Source organism: Centruroides vittatus, unplaced genomic scaffold, assembly GCF_030686945.1.
Source record: "Centruroides vittatus isolate TY-2023 unplaced genomic scaffold, ASM3068694v2 scaffold_1152, whole genome shotgun sequence".
Classification (NCBI taxonomy): domain Eukaryota; kingdom Metazoa; phylum Arthropoda; class Arachnida; order Scorpiones; family Buthidae; genus Centruroides; species Centruroides vittatus.
In genome coordinates this window covers 2,142,507-2,170,098 of record NW_027122670.1, presented here as the reverse complement: position 1 = coordinate 2,170,098, position 27,592 = coordinate 2,142,507, and the positions used below count along the sequence as shown (strand labels likewise).

Sequence of the window (27,592 nt, the reverse complement as noted above, 5' to 3'; positions counted from 1 at the left end):
ATGCTAAAGGAATCATCTATATTGACTGCCTAGAAAGAGGAAAGACCATCAATGCTGTCTATTACTATGAACTTTTGGAAAAACTGAAGAAAGAAATCAAAGAAAAGAGGCTACACTTGAAGAAGAAAAAGGTTCTGTTCCACCACAATAATGCACTTGCACATTCCGCCAGAATCACTGAACAAAAGATAAACGAAATTCGCTTCCAATTAGTTCCACATCCACTGTACTCACCTGATTTGCCCCCAGTGACTTCCACCTTTTTCCAAACCTAAAAACATTCTTGGCTGGAAAGAGTTTCCACTCAAATGACGAAGTCATCTATGAAGTGAATAGGTATTTTGCACACCTTGACAAATCGACCTATTGTGATGGCATAAAAAAGCTAGAACATCACTGGAATAAGTGCATTGCTAAGAAAGGAAACTACATTGAAAAATAAAAAACGTTTTAACATTATTTTGTTTGTTGTTCTATTTGAGGCCGCAAACTTTTCGAACAGCCCTCGTACTTAAAAATATATTAAATATTTTGAAAAAAATACAGTATTTTTGAAGTTAAAATAATATTAAACTAATAAAAACCAAAACCGAAGTGGGGAAGAGATACGACGTGCTTCTATATTTATGACGTAATACACATAATTGAGGAGTGAACGAAGAAAACCAAGTTGAATTAAGTCAGAAAAAAAGAAAGTGTGCATTATAATCAAGAAAATGCAAGTATTGTATTAATCTTTAAAATATTGGTATTAAATCTGTCTTATAAAATCACGATAACTCCTGTTAATCAAGTTATGCAATAAGAATAAAATACCAATATAGATCTATCATTGAAAAAATTTGCTTATTTTTTTCACCTTGAGTTTTGCTTAGTAGAAATGGCTAAAAAGTGTGCAAAATACATGCAGAAATACAGTATTACACCTATTTTGGATGACCACCTATCTAAAAGACCACTTTTTGAAAGGAACTGTGTGTGGTCACCATAGACAGATTTTACTGTATTATTTAAAAACTTAAGTTCTAATTTTTATAATTTACATTTCTGAACTTAATACATTATAACCTTCAAAAGCTAAATTATTAATGTCAACAGTTTAATTTTGTATTCCATTTTTTGAACTGTATGTTAATTTTATTTGCAAAGCTAATGCTGAATTAAATTAACAGAAATCTTTCCTTTCAAAAGGATAACTATTCTGTTTGCTTTAACTTATCATTTTGTATTTAAACATTTGCTGTTAAATATTTACTATTTACATTTATTTTAGAAAATATGTTGTTACACTAATCCATGCTTAACACTTCCTGTACTTCATATTCATATACCTTAAATTTTATGTATATAAGTTAAAAATAATTTAATCATAACAGAATATATTTGATAAAAACAAATCTATATAATTACAAAAGACACATTTATTCAATCTTAGTAACTCATTTAAATTTTAATTAATGATCAATTTCAACTAACTAAAACTGATCATTAATAAACATTTTAAAATATTATGAATATATATAAATATACATAATTATAATCATTAAATTTTACACTTTTATATTATTTTTTTCTTATTAATAATATAGTTCTAACCTCTTGTAAAGCTTTTCTGTCTGTAACTTTTGTACTTTGAAGAAGTCTAATTACATTTTTTGCTCCCTCTACCACAGCACATTCTACCTTTAAGCGATGTCTCAATTCTTCTATCCTAAGTTCTAACGGAGACATAACTTCTGGAAGTTTACCTATATAGCATTTGCAAAATAAATATATGTTAAATTAGGGCTACAAAAAAAATTATAATTAATCACAATTTATTTCATAACTGACAGAGTTTTAATGTTCTTCAAGACTAACTTAAAGATTGCTAATCTACATTTAAAAATCTAAAAAAAATTAATTCTAAAATTCATAACTACTTTAATGCAGTATAATTTGATAAACAATAAATACGTTTTTAAGTTTCTTTAAATAAAATTTAGAATGTGCTATAATATGTCTAAGTATCTGTATTCATCATCAAGAATTCTAAAATAATTCTTACTAGAATTTTTTATAATACATATACATATACATATATATACATACATTTTCAATCTATAGTAATATTGAAAATAGACAAAAATATTACAAAACTTTTATTTTAAACTAGCTGACCTGGCCACGCGTTGTTGTGGCTCAAAATGTATCTATTATAAATGTGTAACACTTCCCCCATGGGGGAATTTCAAAAAATCCCTTTTTAGTTTATATTCTGTTGACGTCACCTATTAAAACGCAATTAAAAACGCAAAAAACCGCATGTAAAATAGTATAAATAGAAGCTGAGTTCTTCACGGTAAGCCTTAATCCTGTCCCTTTCCCCGCTGGGGAATATCGAAAAATCTCTTTTTAGTGTATATTCTGTTAACGTCACCTATTAAAACGCAATTAAAAACGCAAAAAACCGCATGTAAAATAGTATAAATAGAAGCCGAGTTCTTCGCGGTAAACCTTAATCCCGTCCATCTCCCCCCCCCGTAGGGAGAATTTCGACATGTATATTATATAAAAACACGTGCATATTCGAATGCAACGTTGTGTCAAAATTTCAAAGGAATCTGTAGGAACAAACAAACGTTGTATTTTATTTATATAGATAGGTAGAAAATGATCTGCTTAGGTCCATTCTCACAGAAAAGCATAATGCCTCACAGAAAAGCAAACTTAGGTCGTCTGAAGTTAGCGCCATCTGTTGGACATAAAAGCCTTAATCCATATATAAATATATTTTTGAAAGGGGGGAAATGGTGATCTTCACATATGCCACAAACCTTCGCGGGAATGTATTAAACAACTTCCCAAAGTTTCATGGCAATCGGATAAATGGTGTGGTAATGCATGAAGGACAAACACACACACACACACACACACATTCGTTTTTATATATATAGATAATACCCCATTAAAGCAACTTTGAAATTTTAAATTTAAAAATGGAATAGCTACTTTCAAATGTACTACTAAATTAATTTTATTATATTTTTATAAATATTTACAACAAGCAAATAATAAAGTATATGTTTTATTTCAAATAAATTTTTCCAGCATGCTGTTTATGAGATATATATCATACAATCACAAATACATGTTATAAATAAAACAAAACATGATTAGAAGAAAAATAACATTAAGATTTCTTATTTGCATATTTCAAAATAAATATTGTTTTAATCAAAATATTTCTAAAAAGGGAGATTAAATTATTTTCACAACTTAACAAAGAAGAAACTTACTTTCACAACCACCTGTATTTCCTTCATTACCATCATCTTTTGTATGTTTAACTTTCATGATCATCAGACGAATATACTCAATTTTGGTTTTAGAATCTGCTAACATTTGTTGTGCTTCAGCCAAAAGTTTTCTATCTTTAGAATGACCACTACTATACATATTAATCATATTTTCTGCACCCTGCTTAACCTAAAACATAATTACATTTTAGAAAATCAATAATATATGATTTTATTAATATAATTTATCTATTACTGTATTAATATTAGTTGTCAATTTTATAAATTAATTGTGCAAGATATTCTTATATACAGAAAGATAATTCGATTTTTAGACAAGAAAAAAGTTCATTTAATAAATATATTTCTTTGTATTTCAAAAAATATACTTCATTATTTAGATTAAAACTGTTTATATTATTTTGTGTTTGAGTAATTTTAATTATATATAAATATTTACTATACAATTAATCTCAATATGTAATCGGTTCAAACACCATTATTTTCTAGGAATTATCACATCCACAGACTCCAAAAATATTAGCCAATCAACAACTTTATTTCACCCAGATGCATTTTGGAAATTAAAATATTTCCTTCCTCAATGGGTTTTCTTTCATACAAGCTAAACAAGGTGCAAACACTTTTTTGATACTCTAGTAAATATACAACAACAACATTAAATTAACAATTTACAATTATACATTTACTAAAACTATATGATAATGTCTAGAAAATGTTTGAACTGATTACATATTGAGTTTTAAAAACGTGGAATAGAGGCAGGAGAGATAAATCATATATAATTAATGTTCTTACATGTTTTTTAGCTAACATATTGTTTTTGATTTTTCCCCCTGTATTATAATGACAACAGAGTCCCCTACAGTACATTAGCACTAAAAATATTTGTTCTGCTAAATACAGCATGTTAAAATTTTTCTTTGGTAAATATAAAAAATATTGCTCGGTTTGCATGTAAAAATAATATAGATTACATTAACACATGTTTACTCTGGAATCTACTTAAGCGAGCTTCTATAGCTAGACTTTAGAATGTATGCAGAATAATATTAGAATTAATATATAATATGTTATATTGTAAGTATTATTTCTTTATTCAATAAATAAGTTTATTAGTATTGACAGTAAATAAATTATATAGTAATAAGATAGTAATTAATATGATAAATTATGTTAATTCTCAAACTTAATTGCAATATTTTGTTTTTATTTATTGAAAGTGTTATAATAGCATTTAAATATATAAGAACACAAATATGACAATGTATTACAAGATTTTTCAAACTGAACAGATACAGGAACTTTTGTTTTTACCAAAAAAAATAAAAGAGAATAAATGTCAATACTTATATTTATTAAAAATATTTGGAACAAATATTTTTAAGTGTTAATATTTTGTGCTATTTCAACACTTTTCATTCATTAATAATCATCAGAAAATGAATCTTTCTTCAGATTATAACTTTTCATTTCCTTTAAATCAGCTTTAGTTATAATCAATTTAATAATTAAACTCTAATTATAATCATTACTTTGAACCAAAAAAATGCACAAGGACAAAAATTCTACTTAATAATACGAATAAATAAAGTAAGTTAATTGTAAAATTTCTATAAAATTTGCAATAAAATATTTTATAAATGAAAAATTAATTTAAGGAAGATATATAAAACATTTGCAGCAAGTACTAATATCCAATATTTAGAAGAGTAAACTTTTCTAAACATTAGATATTACTAATTTACAAACAATATATAATTCAATTAACTTTTTATTACTGGTATAGCATTTCAATTTTCCTATACAGGTACTCCTCACTTTACAACCACTCGCACTTATGACCAATCAAGTTTCGATCTGCAATTCGGGAAATCCCCTTTCTCAGCTTGAGTGTCTGTCAGTGGTGAATGGTGACATGCGCACTAAGCATACTATAATAGGCTTGCGTGTACTATAATAGTCTTATAGTACTATAATAGGCTAATAGCGTACTATAATAGGCTAATAGCGTACTATAATAAGCTAATAGTGTACTATAATAGTCTTTTTATGAATAAATTTGAAGTTTGTTGCATAATTTGTATAATTTTACAACGATCCTATATTCCCAGCGCAAGCTCCTCGTTTATCAACCAATTCGTATAACAATGTAGTCGTCGGAACGAAACTCGGTCATAAAGTGAGGAGTACCTGTATCTAGTATACTATTGTAAAATTAATGTTAAAAAATTTTTCAATAATTACATGATTTAATACTGAAAAAACATTCAAATATATTTTAAAATAACTCATAAATTATTGATTTTTAAACTGTATGATTATAGAGACATTCATTTAGTTATTTAATAATTCCTACATAAAATACAGGGTTCCTACTCAAATTTTTCTTTTAATTCCATGACTTTCCCTGAACAATTTTCTACAAATTCCCTGACTCTCACATCCCTTACACCCTTACAGTATGGCACATTGATAAAATAAAACAGAACTTAACTTACTATGCATATATACTATTTGCTTCTCCAACTTTTTAATTAGTCATTTTTTCTAATCAACAGTTATATATATTTTTTTATAATTGTCAAATTGCTAAGACTAAAAATAAATTGTTTTAATTAAATTAAAATAGTTTATCCTGTTATTAATCCACAATCATAAATCTATGTGGCTTTGAAAAACAGAAAAAAGCCAATATTTATTTATTTTATTTATTAACAAATCATGTATAATACATGTACAAAAGTATATATTTGTTAAATTTATCCTTTAATAAATTTCCTGAACTTTATAAAATATTAATAAACAGGAAAATAAATCAAAAATTGTTTTGTTATGCAATCAAAATTATTAAAATGAAAAATGACAAATAAAAACATTTAAATTAAAATTATTTATCATTTTTTGTACTTTGTAAAATTTTGGGGAAATTTTGGGCCCTGAAAATATTCTGCATTCTTTTCATAAGTTATATTGCACCACATTACTTCTTGCTGCCTACAGACGGCTACACTTAGTCAAGAATATTGTCAGCAAAAAAAATCAAGGTAGCCAAGGAGGCTAATTACCTGACTTTTTGACAATTTTTGACAAATTCCCTGACTTTTTCAAACACTAATGAAAATTCCTGACTTTTTCCTGACTTTCCAGGTGAGTAGGAACCCTGAAAATAACTAAACTTTTAAATTTATTGTTATGCATTTATATACGATACAAGAAGTTGACAATACAGACAAAACTTAAAACACATTAAAAATTTATAACAAATTAATTTTTCAATAATATAATAAATATAAAAATGGAAACGTAATTAAAAAATGGGTTGAATTCAATGTTTCATATTAGCTATCAAATATTTTTTTAATGTAATAAATATTTAAACGTGTTTCAATTATTTATACTATATAGAAATTATAGATAAATAAAGTAATAAAATTTTATTATAATTTTATATTAAAACTAATTAAAAAATACCTTAAGCTCAATATTAAGTTGCTTTTCCAGCAACTGTAATCTCTGACCAGCAGCTGATAAAGGAGCTTCCACTTTATCACCTTCATCTTTTTCTGGTGATAAAACATTTCCATCTAAGTTTAATAATAAATGTTTTTAAATGAATTAATACAACTATATTTAATAAAATATATTTAAATAATTTGAATTTATTAACAAAAAGCATATATTTGTAAATGTACCTATTTCAAATTATATCCTTGAATTTCAATTATAAATATTTAATTATTAAAATTTGATGACATAACACATCAAATGTTTTTAGACCATGTGCTGAAATGTATTTTTTACTGAAAAAAATTATAGGTAGAAACAGTAATTTTTAATTATTCAAATGTTTCTTTAATTTTTCTACATCATACAGTCAATTTCTACATTTATGTTGCATGTTGAGCACTCCATAAAAATCTGCATTATCTTTTTTAAAAAAATGCAGAAATCGTCATAATTTTGCATGTAATTCTTACACAAGTGCCAACCAAACTAACCTCTGTATCATTCCAATTTTAGAATATGTATAACTGAAGTTGTACAAGATCCTTATCAAAAATGAATCAATTGTACTTATAATTAAAAAATGCTTCAGACTTTATACTTTTAAAATTTGAATTTAGAATAAGTTTCAGTGAAATTTTGAGGATATATATATTCTATAGAACTTGCAGATCTAATTTTATAAAAAATTAAGAGTCAATATCAGTTGTCAGGAAAATAGTAACACTATGAACTCTTTAATATAAAGCATTTTTTATGACTTATCAATGGAATTCAAACATCTTCAGCTACTGACTGCCACTATGTATCTCAGAATACAGCAAAAGCTTTAATATGGCAGACATTTTATGTAGATGGTTTCCAAGAGTTATATTACAAATATTGATTAATATTATTCTTTTCTATGTATCAATGTTATTGTTTCAGGAAAATAGTAATGAATTTGTTATAATTTACATATAGCATTTGCTATCTAAATATTTATTTAAAATAATATACATTATGTAGTTAGCCAAAGACTCATTCAGTGTGTATGTTAGACACATTTTAATTTCACTGTTTTAAATTTAGGTTGCCAATAACATACTACTTTAGATCTAAAAATTATTTTATTGTAAAATAAACTCACCATTTGCAAAGAATTAGAGAATAATATTCAGTCTTATGCTTAAACATTTATAAAAACTGGTTTTATATAAATTATTTTCCTAATTTTATTATAAAATGTTTCATTGTAACTGGAAAATGTTGACAGGCTTATTTAATAGTTACATTGATTTTAGTATTTAAAGTGTTTAATGTTCTTTCAAATGTTGCTATCTAATTACAAATTGTTACAGGCTATTCTACATTTTCATGATAACTAACTAAAAATGCTTTAATATCATAAACTAGGAAGACAAATTGAAACTAGAAAATAATATAGTGTCATACAATAACCACTTTCTTCCAATAAATTGTTATTCCAAAATAACTGCAATGATCATTTTAAGAGAGTTTTATTTAGCAGTAAAAAATTTTTTAGTAAAAAATAAACCATATTATCTGTCTATCTTGTAAGACTAAAACATCTTTTATACAGTATAATAATATTGTTTGTATCTAAAAATGTCTATGCAAAGGACGATGACATTTTTTGTGATAGTCAAAACAAGAATTTTATTTTTTATACAGAATTGGGTTTTGCATATATCTTTTAGAGACCATAGCCTCCAAATTTCAATACAACTTATTCATTAGGCTAATTGCAAACAAATATTAAATAGGCAAAATTTAATCATCACTACCATTACATCAAATTAAAGTACAAAAAATAAAAATTAATATTACATTAAAAATTATATAAACTCTTGAATAACATCATAATAGTTCAAAACATATTTAAAAATTAGCATTAATTAAGTTCATCAAAATGTCATCTTGTAATAATCCAAAACAATATTGCCTAATTAAGATTACTGAACTCTAGTAAACTTAATTTAGTAGTATTATATTGCATTATTAATTATCACTAAATTGCTTTAATTATATTTTTAAAATTATTTTATTAAAATATTGTGAACTACTTTCATAATTAAAAAATTTAGAATAAAAGTTCTAATTATATCTTAGGAGTATTTTCCTGTTACCTTATTGATAGTTAAGGGCTGCCAGAGAATGAAGACACATTCTTGATTCAAGATTTATTAAAAATTAAGCTTTTTGTTTCATTTAGATATTCAATAAAATTAATACAAACTTTTCAGATAAGTCAACACAAACACAAATTTGTTGTGGAAACTTAATTGAAAATAATTTTTATTTATTAAATATTGTAAAAAGTTTTCATTTAAATACATATCTCAAAAAAGAATCTTAAAGCATATTAATTCAGAAATCTGTTTTAAAAAATACCAATCTATAGGCCTCAAAAATTTTCAAAAATAAATTGACTTGAAGAATGTATAGAAGAAAGAAAATACAGTAGAGAGTCGTTAATCGGAACGCTGGTAATCGGAACGATTTTCAGTCGGACTGTGTCATGCTGAATCGAACGTTTTTGATACTAGATTTACTTTTAAAGTATAATTTTCATGTTTTTATATTCTTCAATATATTTATTTTGTTTGTACAAAATAAAGAAATAATTTTTAACGATACAATAGCCTCGATTATTATTATAAAAATTTTCGTTAGGCTTAAAATCAACGAAAATTCAACGCAAAGCGACACGCAACGGAGAAAAATTCAACACGAAGCGACACGCAATGAAGAAAAATTTGAACATCGGACAGGTTAATGTATTTTTTTGTACATAATGGGTAATCGGAACAAATGACTAATCGAAACAACCCCAGTCCCCAATTGATTCCGATTTTCGACTCTACTGTACTACAACTAAAAATTCTTGAAAGCAGTTTCCTTTAGTAAATAAGCATACTTTAACATAAAAGTTCTAATACTGTTTCACTAAAAATGGCTGTTTCATTTTTCATGGTATTCATCACCAGAGAATTTTTTCATAATGAATTTACATTTTTTACAAAGTTCATAGCATCAAATAAAAGGTCATCTCTGTAAATAAAGATTTATGTTTTTGGTGTCAATGGTGATTGAAGCAGTGGATTGTGAAGACATGTTATTGTATTCTTTGTTACAATTTTATTAAACATACTGTTTTTTTGTGTATATAACTTATAAGCTATCTAAATTTGAAAGACAACTTAAAAGTAGATGCAAGTTTTGCAGTGGGTTAGACGACAATTTTAAATTGCAGTTATGAACTTGCAACTATGAAGCAGCCATTTATTTTTGTTCAAGCAATTTTCTGCAGGAAATGAACACAAAAATACAATACTTTCAAAAGTCCTTTACACCTGTGGTTCTCAATCTTTTTGAAGTTGGGGAACACTAAACTTTGACTTTTTTTTTCCATGGAACACTTAAAATACATCAACTCTAAAGCAGGGGTGGCAACTTTTTGAAATCAAGAGCACACTCGGTCTAGTATATGACATCATTGGCATTTGCTGATTACATTCCCAAACAAAAATTATTTTACATTGTATTGATTTTTTTTGGCAACAATTTTTAATTGTATATTCAATTTTTTTCTAGGAACACTTGAAGTGGCTTCGCAGAGCACCTGTGTTCCATGGACCATGGATTGAGAACCATGGCTTTACATCAGCAGTTTCCAACCAGTGGTCTGCAAGAAAATTTTGGTGGTCCGTGGAGAAATTTGGACATTAATCAACTCAAAGTTATACAGAGTATTATGAAAGAAATGCAAAATGCTTGGTTGCTTTTTACCATTCACTGGGGGTTTTTATTCGAATCTAAAACCAAACATGAAGTGACTGTTATCAATAAATAAGAATGTCAATAAATTAATAAATAATGTGAGTGTGATTGTTGTCCTTCGTGGAAAAGAGCCAAGAATCCATAAACTAATTTCAAACAAGCAGCAACAAACTTCACACTAATTTGTTGTAATTAAATAAGTGAATTTCAAAATAAGACACTCTACAACCAATAACCAGTGCAAAGTACAATTAAGTCTTGAATAACAAACATTTTCTTAATTGTTTCATTATATTTGTTAATCAATCCACAAATAAGTAAATTTAGCTTTGCAAAAATCAAACTGTAAATATATAAAGCTTCTATTTATTATCCAAAGATGGCGATACACCTGTTTATAGTGACAAATTAAAAAAAAACTTGTCATTAAATTATATTAAAAAAACAAAACTATAATTTGGTAATTTGTAAAGAACAGTGTCATATTCAAACTTATTACCTGATGAATCTGTGCTCTGTCCTTGAGTAACCAAAATATGTGCATTGAGTTCTTGCAGTTCTTGTTGTAATTCATGTAATTTGCTGTTTGCCTTCTTTACAATAGAATTGACATTAGATAAACTTTTTTTGTCTGTGGTCACTTTCCGAAGATTTTCAGCACCTTCTTTTATTTTAAGTTCTTTACGAATTTCTTCTTTTAATTGTTTTTTAATGTCTTCCAATCTTTGTTGAATACTGACATCTGATAAATCTTGATGAAAACCATATTTGAGGGAAAGATCACGGTGTATAGACTGGCTACGGCTCATAACGTCCTGAAAAATTAGTATCATTTGTTTAAAAAATGGCAAATTTTATACATCAAAACTTCAAAAAATATTCTTATAAGAATTATAAATATAATTATAAATTTATTGAGTCATTTCTTAGTAAATCAGGTAAATTTCCTTATTAAAACAAAATTGAATATTTAATTCTGAATATATAATCACAAATCATAATTATAAGATATTATTCAAAATAATATACAGAGAAAGATTAAAACAATCCAAGATTCCTGATGTTGTACAAGTACATTTATATAGATATACATACACATTTAAAATAATGAAATGTTGCAATAAGTATATTTTATGTAAATGATTACTAATGTTATACTTGTAATAAATATCGGTTATTTTTTTGTTATGCTTTGCTTTTTTCAACAGTGATATAATTCAACAATGAATGCTATTATTTTTAGAAACGTTTTGATAAATGCTATTCTCATTTTTTCCCCAAATATCTTCTTTTTGTTTGAAATTTTAACTTTTATATTGTATCAAATGCACTTAATTTCTTTTCCAGTAAATCAAAAGAAAATCAAAACAAAATGTAATAAATTAAACAAAAAATTGATAAACATCATTTTACATCATTCAAGATCTCGGTTTAATATTTGATCCCAGACAGTCATTTAAATTACACAGAAAACTTGATTAGAAAAAAAATCTTGACACATCAGGAATGATCTGGTGTAATTTTAAATTAGTATCCAACAAAAATACACTTCATACAATATTTTTTACTAATATTCAATCCATAGTTGACTATGTTTACCTGTGTTGGACTTTGGCCTCAGTATCCTTATTGAATAAACTTAATACCAAATTGTCTAAAATACTGGTTTGTTTGGAAAGTTCATAGCAATTTTTAAAAGAAATAAAAGAAACTGTTTTAAAACTAAAAATATACTTTTATTCCATTAAATGTATGTTTTTAATAACGTGTTGCCATCTAAGGGGGATTTCATGATACCCTCTTCGTAGAACTTTCCAATTTTTCCCGCAAAAAACTGATCCACATGATTTTTCCAAGCTACCAAAGTATCAAAGTTTTTATCATGAAGGAAATTTTGCAGTGAACAGAACAAACGGTAGTCCAACAAGGCAAGGTCAGGTGAGTATGGGGGTGGGGTAAAACATCCCAGCCTAGTTCCAATAATTTTTGGCATGTTTGTAAAGATGTGTGCTGTCTGGCATTACCTTGATGAAACACAATGCCTTTTCTATTGGCTAGTTTTGGACATTTTTCTTTAATTGCCATGTTCAGTTTATCCAACTGGAAACAATACTTATCAGAATCAATTGTTTGATTCTGTGGAAGCAGCTCATAGTACAGGATTCCTTTTCAATCCCACCAGATGGTGAACATGACCTTCTTTGGATGAAGACCAGCCTTTGGAGTTTTTAATGGTGGTTCATTTTCTTACCCCATGATCATTTTCAACTGATATTGCTATAAACAATCCACTTTTCATCACCTGTCACTAAACACTTCAGAAAAGGGTCATTTTCATTTCATCTTTCGAGAGAATCACAAATGGAGATGCAATTCAGTAAGTTCTTTTCCGTGAGGTATCCAAATGTTGTAATAATTCATGTATCCAAGCTTCTTTAGATGTTGAAATACAGTACTGTTTGATGACTTCACTATGTCTGCAATCTCTCAAGTTGTGTAATGAGGGGTTTCATCCAATAATGCTTTGATCTGGTCTTCAATAACGGGAGGTCTTCCCGAGCAGGGAGCATCTTCAAGGCTGAAATTATCTACTTTAAATTTTGCAAACCACTTTCGAACAGTTGATTCTGCTACAGCACTCCTACCATAAACATCACATATTTTTTTTTTCTGTTTGTACAGCATTTTTGCCTTTATGATAAAAAAAAGAAACAAGTGTCGATAATGCACATTGTTCACATCCATTTTTGCAACGAGACAAATGATATTTGAATAATCTTAATAGCTTTTTTTGTAACAGACGCGTCACAAGGTCATTTATCATAATATTCATTGGTTTGTACAATTCTAACCATATTCACGTCAATCAGGGTTTCAACTGTCAGCTATGAAAAATCACTATGAACTTTCCGAACAACCCAATATATTTAATTCTTCATAAACTTTCTCACTTACCTTTTACAGACTCAGCCAATATAGCCCATTCCCATTTAGATTTACCCCTTAACTTCAAACATATACTTATGTGAGTTCTGCTGGGGTGATATACACATTAAGTAACCTGTTCACTACTTATGGACCCTGTTCTAAACAGTTACTCGGAAGTACAGGACGGCTTCTGTAGAGATATTATGTTTATTTATCAGGAGTTCTGGAAGACATTTTCTCCTGACACCAGATTATCAATCTTCGAACGTGGATAACCATGCATATTTAAATCTATCTCATGGAATAATGAGTGGGAGGGACGATGGGTAAGTTTGGAAAGACTTACTAAAATATGAGTCAGAGAACAGCATTATAAACAATAACAATTATATATTTAATTAAACAAATAAAAATGAATACAAAAGATAAATGTAACATATTCGATCGGATCTATATCTATCTTAATCTAATTCCTAACACCGAGAGAGAGTTTACAAAATGATCTACAATCATAATACCTCATATATTGATGAATCTAGATGGTTTCTACCGGCACATAAATTTAAGCCTTTATCTTCCACTTATATATTAGGACTTAATTCATAATTAATTTCATACGAAACTATCGATGAGCTCCTGGTCTATATTGGAGACCCCTTTTCTCGATGTGTTTACACCGAAGACTTCTAGGGAACTCCTTGATTTGAGTGCAAATTTCGATAATATTCTTGTGCTTTACCCAATCAAAACCTTTCAATCTTATATCATTTGGAGAATAAACAAAGGGGTAAAACACTTGACGTCAAACAGTTTAGTCATCGATAACAATCTTAAACACGAAACTCTATTTCCTTTGAAATGAAAGGGGGATGAAATCCTCTCCTTTCTAAAATAAATTATTTCATTTAATAAATTCTTCAATATCTAATATAACAACATTCTTCAGATAGTACAATAAATTCTACATACAATAACATAAAACAAAAGGGTTTTCTAAAGTAACCACTTGGTTATAATTAAGCTTATCGATGGTGAGGGGAAATAGATTGGTGGGTGAGAAAGTTCCGTTAACATTTGCAAGAAAGTTCTAAATGAAAACGTCTTCCTTTCACAAAATGTTAGTTTTAACATAAATAAAATTATATTATTTTATAAAATTCTTATATATAATTATAAGTAGATTATTAAATTAATCCCATAATACAAGTGGGAGAACAGGGAGGGCTTCTGGTCCTCACACTTATAAATATTTCAATGGCTTACTCCCTTCATAATATATCCACATTTGCATCTCATTTGTTACTACAAGACAAAAATCTTGCATTTACACACCATTTTGCCATTTGAATGTTACTATTCAATCATTTTTATATTGTCACCATAAAGAAATTGAAAACCTCAAGAACAAGTTCTACCTAGATCTCCATAAATTTAAAGCCATTTGTAAAAAAATACTTTATTATAATTAATGTTTTTAATGTTCATTCATGGATTATTATTATTATTTATTTATCTTTTTTATTTGTTAATTTGTTCTATGATTTTTAATTGGGTATGTTATCTAATTGTTATACTGGGAGAGGCACCTATTGTATATGAGACATCATCTTTTTTCTTTGATAAAATAAATAAATATAGTGTAAATATATATTAATAAATTTTATAACTAACTTCAATTAGTTAATTAGTTTAATTGAGTGTTTTATATGAATTTATATTCTCTACCAAATTAAATTATAAATGGAAAAGTATCAAAAATTCTCTATTCTACATAATTATGCCAAGTTGTAAAGCTCAAAACAAAGAATTAAACTTTAAATTTAAAACAGAATTAAAGTACAATGATTTTAGTCTGTAAGATCGCTTGACATTTATTCCTGATAACTTATGCTAAATTTTAAAAATATAGAAAATGAAAATGTCATCAACAATAATGAAATTGGTTACTTCACTTAACTACTGAAAGTCAATATTCATAATGATATCCTTATCTCTATGTATTTTCTACTGCAAAAAATACAAATTTGCCAGATTAGTGGAAGATGTTTAATATTCATACAATATCCATTTGTCAGATGAATTAAACATGTTAAGAGTACAATTTTATAGATAGTACAACAATTGTATGTATAATATCCTTTCTATAGTAAAAAAGAAAAAAACTGGCACTGCTGTAGTGACATTTACTAGCAGAAGGGCCTCAAGGCCAAACTGCACTACCAAAAAATATGGTTAAAAGAGGAAAACACATTGAAAAATGTATAAAACTGAACGTTTTATACATTTTTCAATGTGTTTTCCTCTTTGAACAGCACACTAAACAATAGAATGATGTCTATAGCAATATAAAATAAATAAACTCCATACAGTCAATAAAATAATTTTAAATGGTAATGGTAAAACAAAAACAGATAGTTAAAAACATCAGATGTGTGTTAAAACTCAAATATCAGTTAAAATAAAAAAAAAAAAGAAAAACTGGCACATCAGGGAAATCAAAACTAATAATCTAGAAAAAAGTTAAGAAATATTAAATAAATTATATTATTATATAATATCTTGCAAATATTAATTTATATACATAGTTCAATAAAACAAGATTTACCAGAATTATTAAGCAGAACAAAAACTGTCTTATTTGCATCATAAAGACAATGTTATTGCAGAGTTTGATTCATAAAATCAACATAAAAAGTTCTGTTATAATATAGCAGTAATATTGAAAATTTAATATTATCAGTTTAATATAACTAAAGAAAATTTTAAAAAATTGAATGTATATTATTGTGATACTGTCACAATACCAGGCTGAAATTTTCAATCGTTTTTTAATTGAAAAAAATCACATGACTTTCAGTTTATACAGGAAGCTTGAATATAATTAATTGGACCTTCAGCCCAAGCTGTCAATATCTGGTCTTGATTTTCATCTATCTAACTGTTCTCAAGATTAATGAGACAGATGGATGAACAACAGTGGAAATGTATAGGCCTGCAATCTAAAAATTGCAAGCCAATAATAAATGAAATAAAAATTACAGATATTATAAATGCTTTCATATAATAGAAAGGGCATTTAAGAATTTCCAAACAATGTGCAGAAAAAAATCTATTTAAAAAAGATATAAAATATTATTATTCAATGACAATAAACAATTAAGAGATTAAGGAACATAACATCTTTTTAAATGCTAAAATCATTAAATTAATTCATATTAAGAATGATAAAATGGAGAAAACACTGAGATTGGCGTTATATGTACATTTTCTTATTGCAAGCACTTTCAACAAACCTTTTCAACGTTTTCATTCATGTAGTTGTAATATGGGATATTCACCTCCACTTTGCTCTGTTTACATGATGAATGTGCTAACCACTGGAGCTTGTTCAATTTCTTTTGTCACAGTGTTTTATCCAGTTGATCTCAGTGTTTTCTCCATTTTATTATACAGTATTTGGCATGAAAATCATTCCATTGATCATATTAAGAATGAATTAGAACTTTGCAAAAACCTAAATCCTAACTTTAGCTGATTTAATTTTTATCTTTAGTTTTTTTACTTGTAAAAAATTCCAACAATATTCTAATTTACTGGTTAAAAATTTTAAGTTTAAGACATTTTTCAATAATTTCTAATTTTGAGAAGAAAATTCTAGATAATTTTGAACTCTGAAACATGTACAGATTAAATATTAATATTGTAGTCATAAACTAATTTCTTTCATAAAGATCAAGTAATGCTAAACCAAATGATTACCATAATTAACTGAGCTATAAATTTGCTATTAGAGGTAGACATTAGATGCCATCTCTTATCTAAATTAATAATTATAATTTTTTTTTTTTTTTTTTTTTTTTTTTTTTTTTTTTTTTTAATAATTTATTAAATAATTTGGAACCATCTGGAAGAAAAGAACTAGCCCAGAGCAGGATTATTATATATGAATTAAGACTATATAATAATAATAATAATAATAATAATAATAATAATAATAATAAATAACTCTCCCGTGGTCACCACCTGGTCGTGGTGGGAGAGCCCAGTAATTTTACTGATCCATAGGGCAATGCAGGCTGGAGCATAAGCTCCTGGTAGGGACACCCATGCCAGTAAGGTCTATGGGGAGAAATGAAGCTAAGAGTGACTACACCCACATTCTGTGGAGATATTTATTATGGTAATAACTAGATCAAAGTGTGATACCGGCTCGGACGTCGCCCGGGTTAACAAGGTCCGCGTTCGTGGGTTAGGCAGAGGCTCACGTTCGAAAAATAGGCCACAGTCTCCCTTGGTTACCGGTGGCGAAAGCAGCACCGGCCCAAGCATGGCTACTGCAATGCCCTCAACAGATGTGAGGAACAAACCCAGCCTTGGTGTTTCTGTGGCAATGCATCCACAGACCACAAAGGCTGGAAAACCACGCCAACGGATGAAATGGACAGTAGAAATGAACGAGTTTATCATCCGTACTTACTACACCATCACAAAACTCGAAACAAACATGACAGCATACAGACAACAACTACACCATAGATTCACACAACAGTATCCTCACCTCACTGTCACCGAACAAAGGGTTGTTGATCAAAAAAGAACAATTATACACAACAACCTTATTCCACAAACAACACTTGAACTTATCAAACAACAGGTTGCTGATCAAATACATCAACAGACAGAAACATCTAACATTAATGAAGATCATGTAACCTGTCAGGATAATCCAGCAACAAGCATTGATAATAACACACATACAACAATTACCACTAATGATACTACAGACATTTCCTCATCCATCACTGATAACATAGACATGGATTTAGTTAATACGCTCTCACTTATATTTCAGGAAACACTCACTAAATATACAGGCACAGATCCCACACAACGACCACGAATACCAAAAATCAACACGTCGAAGGAAGTAGGAAAAACACTAAATTACGTAAACACTCACTTACTACCACACTACATTCATTCAGTTTCTACACTCGCAGACATTCATACATTAGTTTATGCTGGAGCAGTCACAGTAGTGACACACCATGGGCTGAAAGTACAATCACAGACAAACACACAGAAAACAAAATTCTATCACAAGCCTGCCTGGCAGAGAAGAATAGAAATACAAATAAATGACATTAGACAGCAATTAGGCAAGCTGACACAATACGCTAAAAACAACATAACACCCAAATTAAGGAAACAGCTCAAAAACATTTTCAAGAAAATAAAAACACACACAAAACATGAACATCACAACACACACATTACAGAATACATTGATACACTAAAACAAAAACTTGCTGCCAAAGCACGTAGACTCAAACGATACAAAACATGTACACTACGAAAACAACAAAATAAATTATTTACAAACAATGAAAAACTCTTTTACAGACAAATCAATAACAAAGCAAACACTGTTACACAGCACAGTGGCACACCAACAGAAGAAGAACTCACAACATATTGGTCTTCTCTTTGGTCCAGTGCTGTCACGCATAATGCTGATGCAGGCTGGATCGAGGAGGAGAACAGAAACTTGCACAACATACCAACTATGCCCTGTGTTGAAATAAGCATACATGATTTCCAATACACTGTTAACAGAACACACAACTGGAAGACACCTGGTGTAGACAACATTCACAATTTCTGGTACAAAAAGTTTACATCACTGCACCAGGAACTAGCTAAACATCTAACACACATCATCATCAATCCACAAGACATGCCAAATTTTCTTACCCAGGGCATCACCTACATGAAACCTAAAAACAACAATACCACAGACCCCACACAATACAGACCAATTACATGTCTTCCAACACTCTACAAATTATTGACATCCTGTATCGCAAACAAAATATACAAACACGTTGAAGAACACGACATTCTAACAGAACAGCAAAAAGGTTGTCGTAGAAACCACAGGGGATGCAAAGAACAGTTACTCATAGATTCAGTCATTCTACGGCAAGCACACAAACAACACAGAAACATACACATGGCATATATAGACTACAGAAAAGCATTCGACAGTGTTCCACACAGTTGGCTGCTACATATTCTACACATGTACAAAATACATCCATCACTCATTGCATTCTTTCAAAACACTATGCAGCACTGGAGAACAACACTACATCTCAGGGTTAGTAACACTTCCATACAAACAAACCAAATTTTTATTAGGCGAGGAATATTTCAAGGAGATTCCTTGAGTCCTCTCTGGTTCTGCTTAGCCCTGAACCCATTATCCAACATGTTAAACAACACGCAATATGGTTACAATATCAGACACGAAAAAACAACACAGTTTACACTGTCACATCTCATGTACATGGATGACATAAAACTTTATGCATCCACACAAAAACAACTTCATCAACTCCTACAAATCACACATTCATACACCAAGGACATACAAATGGAATTTGGCCTAGATAAATGCAAAACAGTTCACATAGAAAAAGGAATCCTGAAGAAAGAAGATTTTGCACTTGGAAATGGAGACATTATTGAATCCATGGAAGAGGGCGAGTTCTACAAGTATTTAGGATTCCAACAGGCCAAACTAACAGAACATACACAAATAAAGCAAAGATTAATTAAAGAATACCAAAGTAGGTTAAATGCTATTCTCAGAACACAATTAAATGCAAAACACACAGTTAAAGCAATAAACACATATGTCATCCCAGTACTCACATATTCTTTTGGAGTTATACATTGGACTCACACAGATCTCGAGCAACTCCAAAGGAAAACAAGAACAACACTTACTAAGCATAAACAACATCATCCTAAATCTGCCACAGAAAGATTAACCCTTCCACGTAAAGATGGCGGACGTGGCCTGATTGACATAGTTAACCTTCACTACAAACAAATACAGTCACTGCGAGAGTTTTTCTACAAAAAACAAGAAACATCACAATTACATAAAGCAGTAACTCTAGCAGACTCGAATAACACACCATTAAACTTACACTCACATCATATGGACACAACACAACATATAAAAAGCATAGACACCATTAAGCAATTGTGGGCTCGAAAGGCACTCCATGGCAGGCATCCTTACGATCTGGCCCAGGATTTTGTTGACAAAACTGCGTCAAACAGCTGGTTAGCTCGGGGATGCCTCTTTGGGGAGACGGAAGGATTCATGATTGCCATACAGGATCAGGTCATAAATACTAAAAACTACAGAAAACACATACTCAAAGATGCAACACTCACAAATGACACATGCAGAAAATGTCACATCATGCCAGAAACTATACAACACATCACCTCTGGTTGCAAGCTCTTGGCACAGACAGATTATTTACACAGACATAATCAAGTAGCAAATATAATACACCAAGAGCTTGCAAAGAAACACAAATTAGTAGACATCCACGAACCATACTACAAATACATTCCACAGACAGTATTGGAAAACAACACGCACAAAATGTACTACGACAGAGCCATAATCACAGATAAAACAATTTACCACAACAGACCAGACATCACACTCATTGACAAACACAATAAAATCACATACATTATAGACATATCCATTCCAAACACTCACAATATACAAAACGCATGCACTGAAAAAATTAGCAAGTACACAGAACTCGCCCAGGAAATAAGGCATCTGTGGAGGATGGATAGGGTGCTTATTGTACCTGTTGTTCTCTCCTCTACAGGTGTCATACCACACACACTACACAAAAGCCTGGGCACATTAGAATTGAATAGAAACACATACATGACACTACAGAAGGCCACTATATTGAATACATGTCATATTGTGAGAAAATTCCTGAATACAGACACACACACTGATACACTTCTTTAATTTCTGTTTTGGTTACTATGCCTTGACTTTGGTCCGGCATAGTACACAGCCACCGGTGTTAACCGAGTATATCTCACTTAACATAATAATAATAATAATAATAATAATAATAATAATAACTCTCCCGTGGTCACCACCTGGTCGTGGTGGGAGAGCCCAGTAATTTTACTGATCCATAGGGCAATGCAGGCTGGAGCATAAGCTCCTGGTAGGGACACCCATGCCAGTAAGGTCTATGGGGAGAAATGAAGCTAAGAGTGACCACACCCACATTCTGTGGAGATATTCATCATGGTAATAACTAGATCAAAGTGTGATACCGGCTCGGACGTCGCCCGGGTTAACAAGGTCCGCGTTCGTGGGTTAGGCAGAGGCTCACGTTCGAAAAATAGGTCACAGTCTCCCTTGGTTACCGGTGGCGAAAGCAGCACCGGCCCAAGCATGGCTACTGCAATGCCCTCAACAGATGTGAGGAACCAACCCAGCCTTGGTGTTTCTGTGGCAACATCCGCATCCACAGACCACAAAGGCTGGAAAACCACGCCAACGGATGAAATGGACAGTAGAAATGAACGAGTTTATCATCCGTACTTACTACACCATCACAAAACTCGAAACAAACATGACAGCATACAGACAACAACTACACCATAGATTCACGCAACAGTATCCTCATCTCACTGTCACCGAACAAAGGGTTGTTGATCAAAAAAGAACAATTATACACAACAACCTTATTCCACAAACAACACTTGAACTTATCAAACAACAGGTTGCTGATCAAATACATCAACAGACAGAAACATCTAACATTAATGAAGATCATGTAACCTGTCAGGATAATCCAGCAACAAGCATTGATAATAACACACATACAACAATTACCACTAATGATACTACAGACACTTCCTCATCCATCACTGATAACATAGACTTGGATTTAGTTAATACGCTCTCACTTATATTTCAGGAAACACTCACTAAATATACAGGTACAGATCCCACACAACGACCACGAATACCAAAAATCAACACGTCAAAGAAAGTAGGAAAAACACTAAATTATGTAAACACTCACTTACTACCACACTACATTCATTCAATTTCTACACTCGCAGACATTCATACATTAGTTTATGCTGGGGCAGTCACAGTAGTGACACACCATGGACTGAAAGTACAATCACAGACAAATACACAGAAAACACAATTCTATCACAAGCCTGCCTGGCAGAGAAGAATAGAAACACAAATAAATGACATTAGACAGCAATTAGGCAGGCTAACACAATACACTAAAAACAACATAACACCCAAATTAAGGAAACAGCTCAAAAACATTTTCAAGAAAATAAAAACACACACAAAACATGAACATCACAACACACGCATTACAGAATACATTGATACACTAAAACAAAAACTTGCTGCCAAAGCACGTAGACTCAAACGATACAAAACATGTACACTACGAAAACAACAAAATAAATTATTTACAAACAATGAAAAACTCTTTTACAGACAAATTAATAACAAAGCAAACACTGATACACAGCACAGTGGCACACCAACAGAAGAACAACTCACAACATATTGGTCTTCTCTTTGGTCCAGTGCTGTCACGCACAATGCTGAAGCAGGCTGGATCGAGGAGGAGAACAGAAACTTACACAACATACCAACTATGCCCTGTGTTGAAATAAACATACATGATTTCCAATACACTGTTAACAGAACACACAACTGGAAGACACCTGGTGTAGACAACATTCACAATTTCTGGTACAAAAAGTTTACATCACTGCACCAGGAACTAGCTAAACACCTAACACACATCATCATCAATCCACAAGACATGCCAAATTTTCTTACTCAGGGCATCACCTACATGAAACCTAAAAACAACAATACCACAGACCCCACACAATACAGACCAATTACATGTCTTCCAACACTCTACAAATTATTGACATCCTGTATTGCAAACAAAATATACAAACATGTTGAAGAACACGACATTCTAACAGAACAACAAAAAGGTTGTCGTAGAAACCACAGGGGATGCAAAGAACAGTTACTCATAGATTCAGTCATTCTACGGCAAGCACACAGACAACACAGAAACATACACATGGCATATATAGACTACAGAAAAGCATTCGACAGTGTTCCACACAGTTGGCTGCTACATATCCTACACATGTACAAAATACATCCATCACTCATTGCATTCTTTCAAAACACTATGCAGCACTGGAGAACAACACTACATCTCAGGGCCCATAACACTTCCATACAAACAAACCAAATTTTTATTAGGCGAGGAATTTTTCAAGGAGATTCCTTGAGTCCTCTCTGGTTCTGCTTAGCCCTGAACCCATTATCCAACATGTTAAACAACACGCAATATGGTTACAATATCAGACACAAAAAAACAACACAGTTTACACTGTCACATCTCATGTACATGGATGACATAAAACTTTATGCATCCACACAAAAACAACTTCATCAACTCCTACAAATCACACATTCATACACCAAGGACATACAAATGGAATTTGGCCTAGATAAATGCAAAACAGTTCACATAGAAAAAGGAATCCTGAAGAAAGAAGATTTTGCACTTGGAAATGGAGACATTATTGAATCCATGGAAGAGGGCGAGTTCTACAAGTATTTAGGATTCCAACAGGCCAAACTAACAGAACATACACAAATAAAGCAAAGATTAATTAAAGAATACCAAAGTAGGTTAAATGCTATTCTCAGAACACAATTAAATGCAAAACACACAGTTAAAGCAATAAACACATATGTCATCCCAGTACTCACATATTCTTTTGGAGTTATACATTGGACTCACACTGATCTTGAGCAACTCCAAAGGAAAACAAGAACAACACTTACTAAGCATAAACAACATCATCCTAAATCCGCCACAGAAAGATTAACCCTTCCACGTAAAGATGGCGGACGTGGCCTGATTGACATAGTTAACCTTCACTACAAACAAATACAGTCACTGCGAGAGTTTTTCTACAAAAAACAAGAAACATCAGAATTACATAAAGCAGTAACTCTAGCAGACTCGAATAACACACCATTAAACTTACACTCACATCATATGGACACAACACAACATATAAAAAGCATAGACACCATTAAGCAATCGTGGGCTCGAAAGGCACTCCATGGCAGGCATCCTTATGATCTGGCCCAGGATTTTGTTGACAAAACTGCGTCAAACAGCTGGTTAGCTCGGGGATGCCTCTTTGGGGAGACGGAAGGATTCATGATTGCCATACAGGATCAGGTCATAAATACTAAAAACTACAGAAAACACATACTCAAAGATGCAACACTCACAAATGACACATGCAGAAAATGTCATGTCATGCCAGAAACTATACAACACATCACGTCTGGTTGCAAGCTCTTGGCACAGACAGATTATTTACACAGACATAATCAAGTAGCAAATATAATACACCAAGAGCTTGCAAAGAAACACAAATTAGTAGACATCCACAAACCATACTACAAATACATTCCACAGACAGTATTGGAAAACAACACGCACAAAATGTACTACGACAGAGCCATAATCACAGATAAAACAATTTACCACAACAGACCAGACATCACACTCATTGACAAACACAATAAAATCACATACATTATAGACATATCCATTCCAAACACTCACAATATACAAAACGCATGCACTGAAAAAATTAGCAAGTACACAGAACTCGCCCAGGAAATAAGGCATCTGTGGAGGATGGATAGGGTGCTTATTGTACCTGTTGTTCTCTCCTCTACAGGTGTCATACCACACATATTACACAAAAGCCTGGGCACATTGGAATTGAATAGAAACACATACATCACACTGCAGAAAGCCACTATATTAAATACATGTCATATTGTGAGAAAATTCCTGAATACAGACACACACACTGATACACTTCTTTAATTTCTGTCTTGGTTACTATGCCTTGACTTTGGTCCGGCATAGTACGCAGCCACCGGTGTTAACCGAGTATATCTCACTTAACATAATAATAATCCTATCTATATATAGATGAAGTAATGTTAAATAATAATTATTCTCATATATTTTGTTTTATAATTAAATGATAATAAAATGGTTTATTATACAACTTTATTATTCATTATTACACTCATTATAGATAATAGTTTGCTGAACATATTATTTAAACTAAGAAATTTTATTTTTGTAACGAATGTTTTTTGTAGAATAAAATTATTGTTTGTAAGTATTTAATTTCCACATATTAACTTCTAAGTTATTGAAGCTGCATATCAAATTATTTGTCATCAATTAATTATACAAACTCAATCATCACCTTCATTCCATATATATTCCTTCCCTTATTGCAGGGGTAAGCAACCTGTGGCACATAGGATAATTATAGAAAAATAGTAAAAATTATATTTTAATTATTAATTAAATATTTAAATGGAAGCCATAGTTCAGTGTAGGCTGTGGTACATTAAAAATGAATCTCTTGCTAGTATTTATATTACAGCACATTCATTTACATTCCATGTTGCATCTGTGTGTTGTGCATGCAATTCCCATGTAAGAACATAATTCAATATATTAACAACTTCAAAATTACACAGAATGAGAATAATGTTCTATTTCTTTTAAATGCTATTTCCTCCCCAGTTTCTCTTCCAACTTTATGCCAACAGCATTTATTGTTCCATTCCACATAGTAAATGGGCACCCTCTCAATTCTGTGTTCTTCCTCTTTTTTTTTTGTAATATTATTCATGTGTGTACATTCTATCAACACCTCTATTTACTGCCTCCTTAAACCAAGGGGTGTACTCTTCTTTACCTTGTTTCTCACTTGAAATTTTGTAAAGTGAGAAACGAGGTAAAGAAGAGTTTTCCAGAGAACTACAAGATGTGATTTAAAAGAAAGAAGCATAAAGAGCATAAAGAAGATATAAGGAAAGCTAAAGAGAGTACAGTGCTTATAATAAGATGTACAGTACATATAGACTTTGAGGGGATGAGACTCAATGCCAGTTTGTGAGAAAATGACATAAAAAATTAAAATATATGAGATTTAAGAAACTGAGGATAATTTGTGGCTGGTAAGGAAGGGGATAATGAGGAAACAGCAATGGGAAGAATAGGATGTTGATGGATATAAGATGAAAGAAATAATTATTTTGAACATGTGCATTGTCAATCAGACTTTAATAGAATTCTGAAAATGCAGAAGAATGTTCAAATAGAACACAGTTTGTTTTAACTCTGAAGATACTCTTGTAGGTTCAAAAGCACTTAGTAATTTTATACTTAAAAAATGTTTATGATTGACTGATTAAAAATTATCAGAAAAATTATAGTTTAATAAATCTAATTTGCTATTCAATATCTAATTATCTATTCATTACTGTGAAGAGATATAAGTAATTATTGTAAAGTTGTTATAATTACTTTACATTAATTATAGAAAATTGCTTCTAAAGAATTTTAAAATTTATTTATCATCAACTAAAATGTATATTATTTTTAACAAATAATAATATTTTGAAGAAATCTTATCGTCTCAATTAAAATCACTTGTTATCATATCATACATTATACTTTATCATCATCATCATCAATTTAAAATTAATAGTAGACAAATGGATGATGATAAGATTATATTTAATATAAATAATAAAGTCATAGCAATAATAATTTTTTAATGTACATTTATCAAATACATTATTTTTGTATTTAAATAAATTATATTTATAATGCAATTAATAAATCAAAATTCTCTGTTCATAGCTATTTCCAAACTATGACTAATTTCCAAGTTCAACAAATGGCCAAAACCTACTTTATTGAATAAACAACAAAATAAATTAACACAATCAATGTACTGTGTTCAGTTTACTCTTTCCTGTCCTAGTATCAAAACTTTCACTTTTACACTGGAAAATTTTATTCTTAATTGTCACAAACATTTTTAGCCCTATTTATGAACTTTCATCGGGTGTTCTATCTCACAATTTTTCAGAAATTTGATTTGAAAACATTTGGAGAATTTTGGTTATTCTAAAATGGAAAGATAAAAACACCTGATGAGGGCTCATAAGTAGAACTGAAAAATATTTTTGTGACAATTAAAAATACAATTTTCCAATGTAAAGGTGAAAGTTTTGATAACACTGTGAA

The 27,592-nt window shown here is 30.2% G+C and overlaps 1 protein-coding gene across 1 annotated transcript in view; it reads right to left on the bottom strand.

Moving 5' to 3' along the window:
- The window catches only part of Pkn (serine/threonine-protein kinase N), a 75,734-nt gene that overhangs the window by 32,806 nt on the left and 15,336 nt on the right, over positions 1 to 27,592 (bottom strand). The window contains exons 2-5 of the mRNA XM_067284183.1: positions 11,089 to 11,404; positions 6,774 to 6,886; positions 3,279 to 3,468; positions 1,597 to 1,748 (exon numbers count right to left, since the gene is read on the bottom strand). Of these exons, the coding sequence (XP_067140284.1) occupies positions 1,597 to 1,748; positions 3,279 to 3,468; positions 6,774 to 6,886; positions 11,089 to 11,398 (765 nt within the window). The 5' untranslated portion in view covers positions 11,399 to 11,404. The remainder of the gene's footprint in view (positions 1 to 1,596; positions 1,749 to 3,278; positions 3,469 to 6,773; positions 6,887 to 11,088; positions 11,405 to 27,592) is intronic.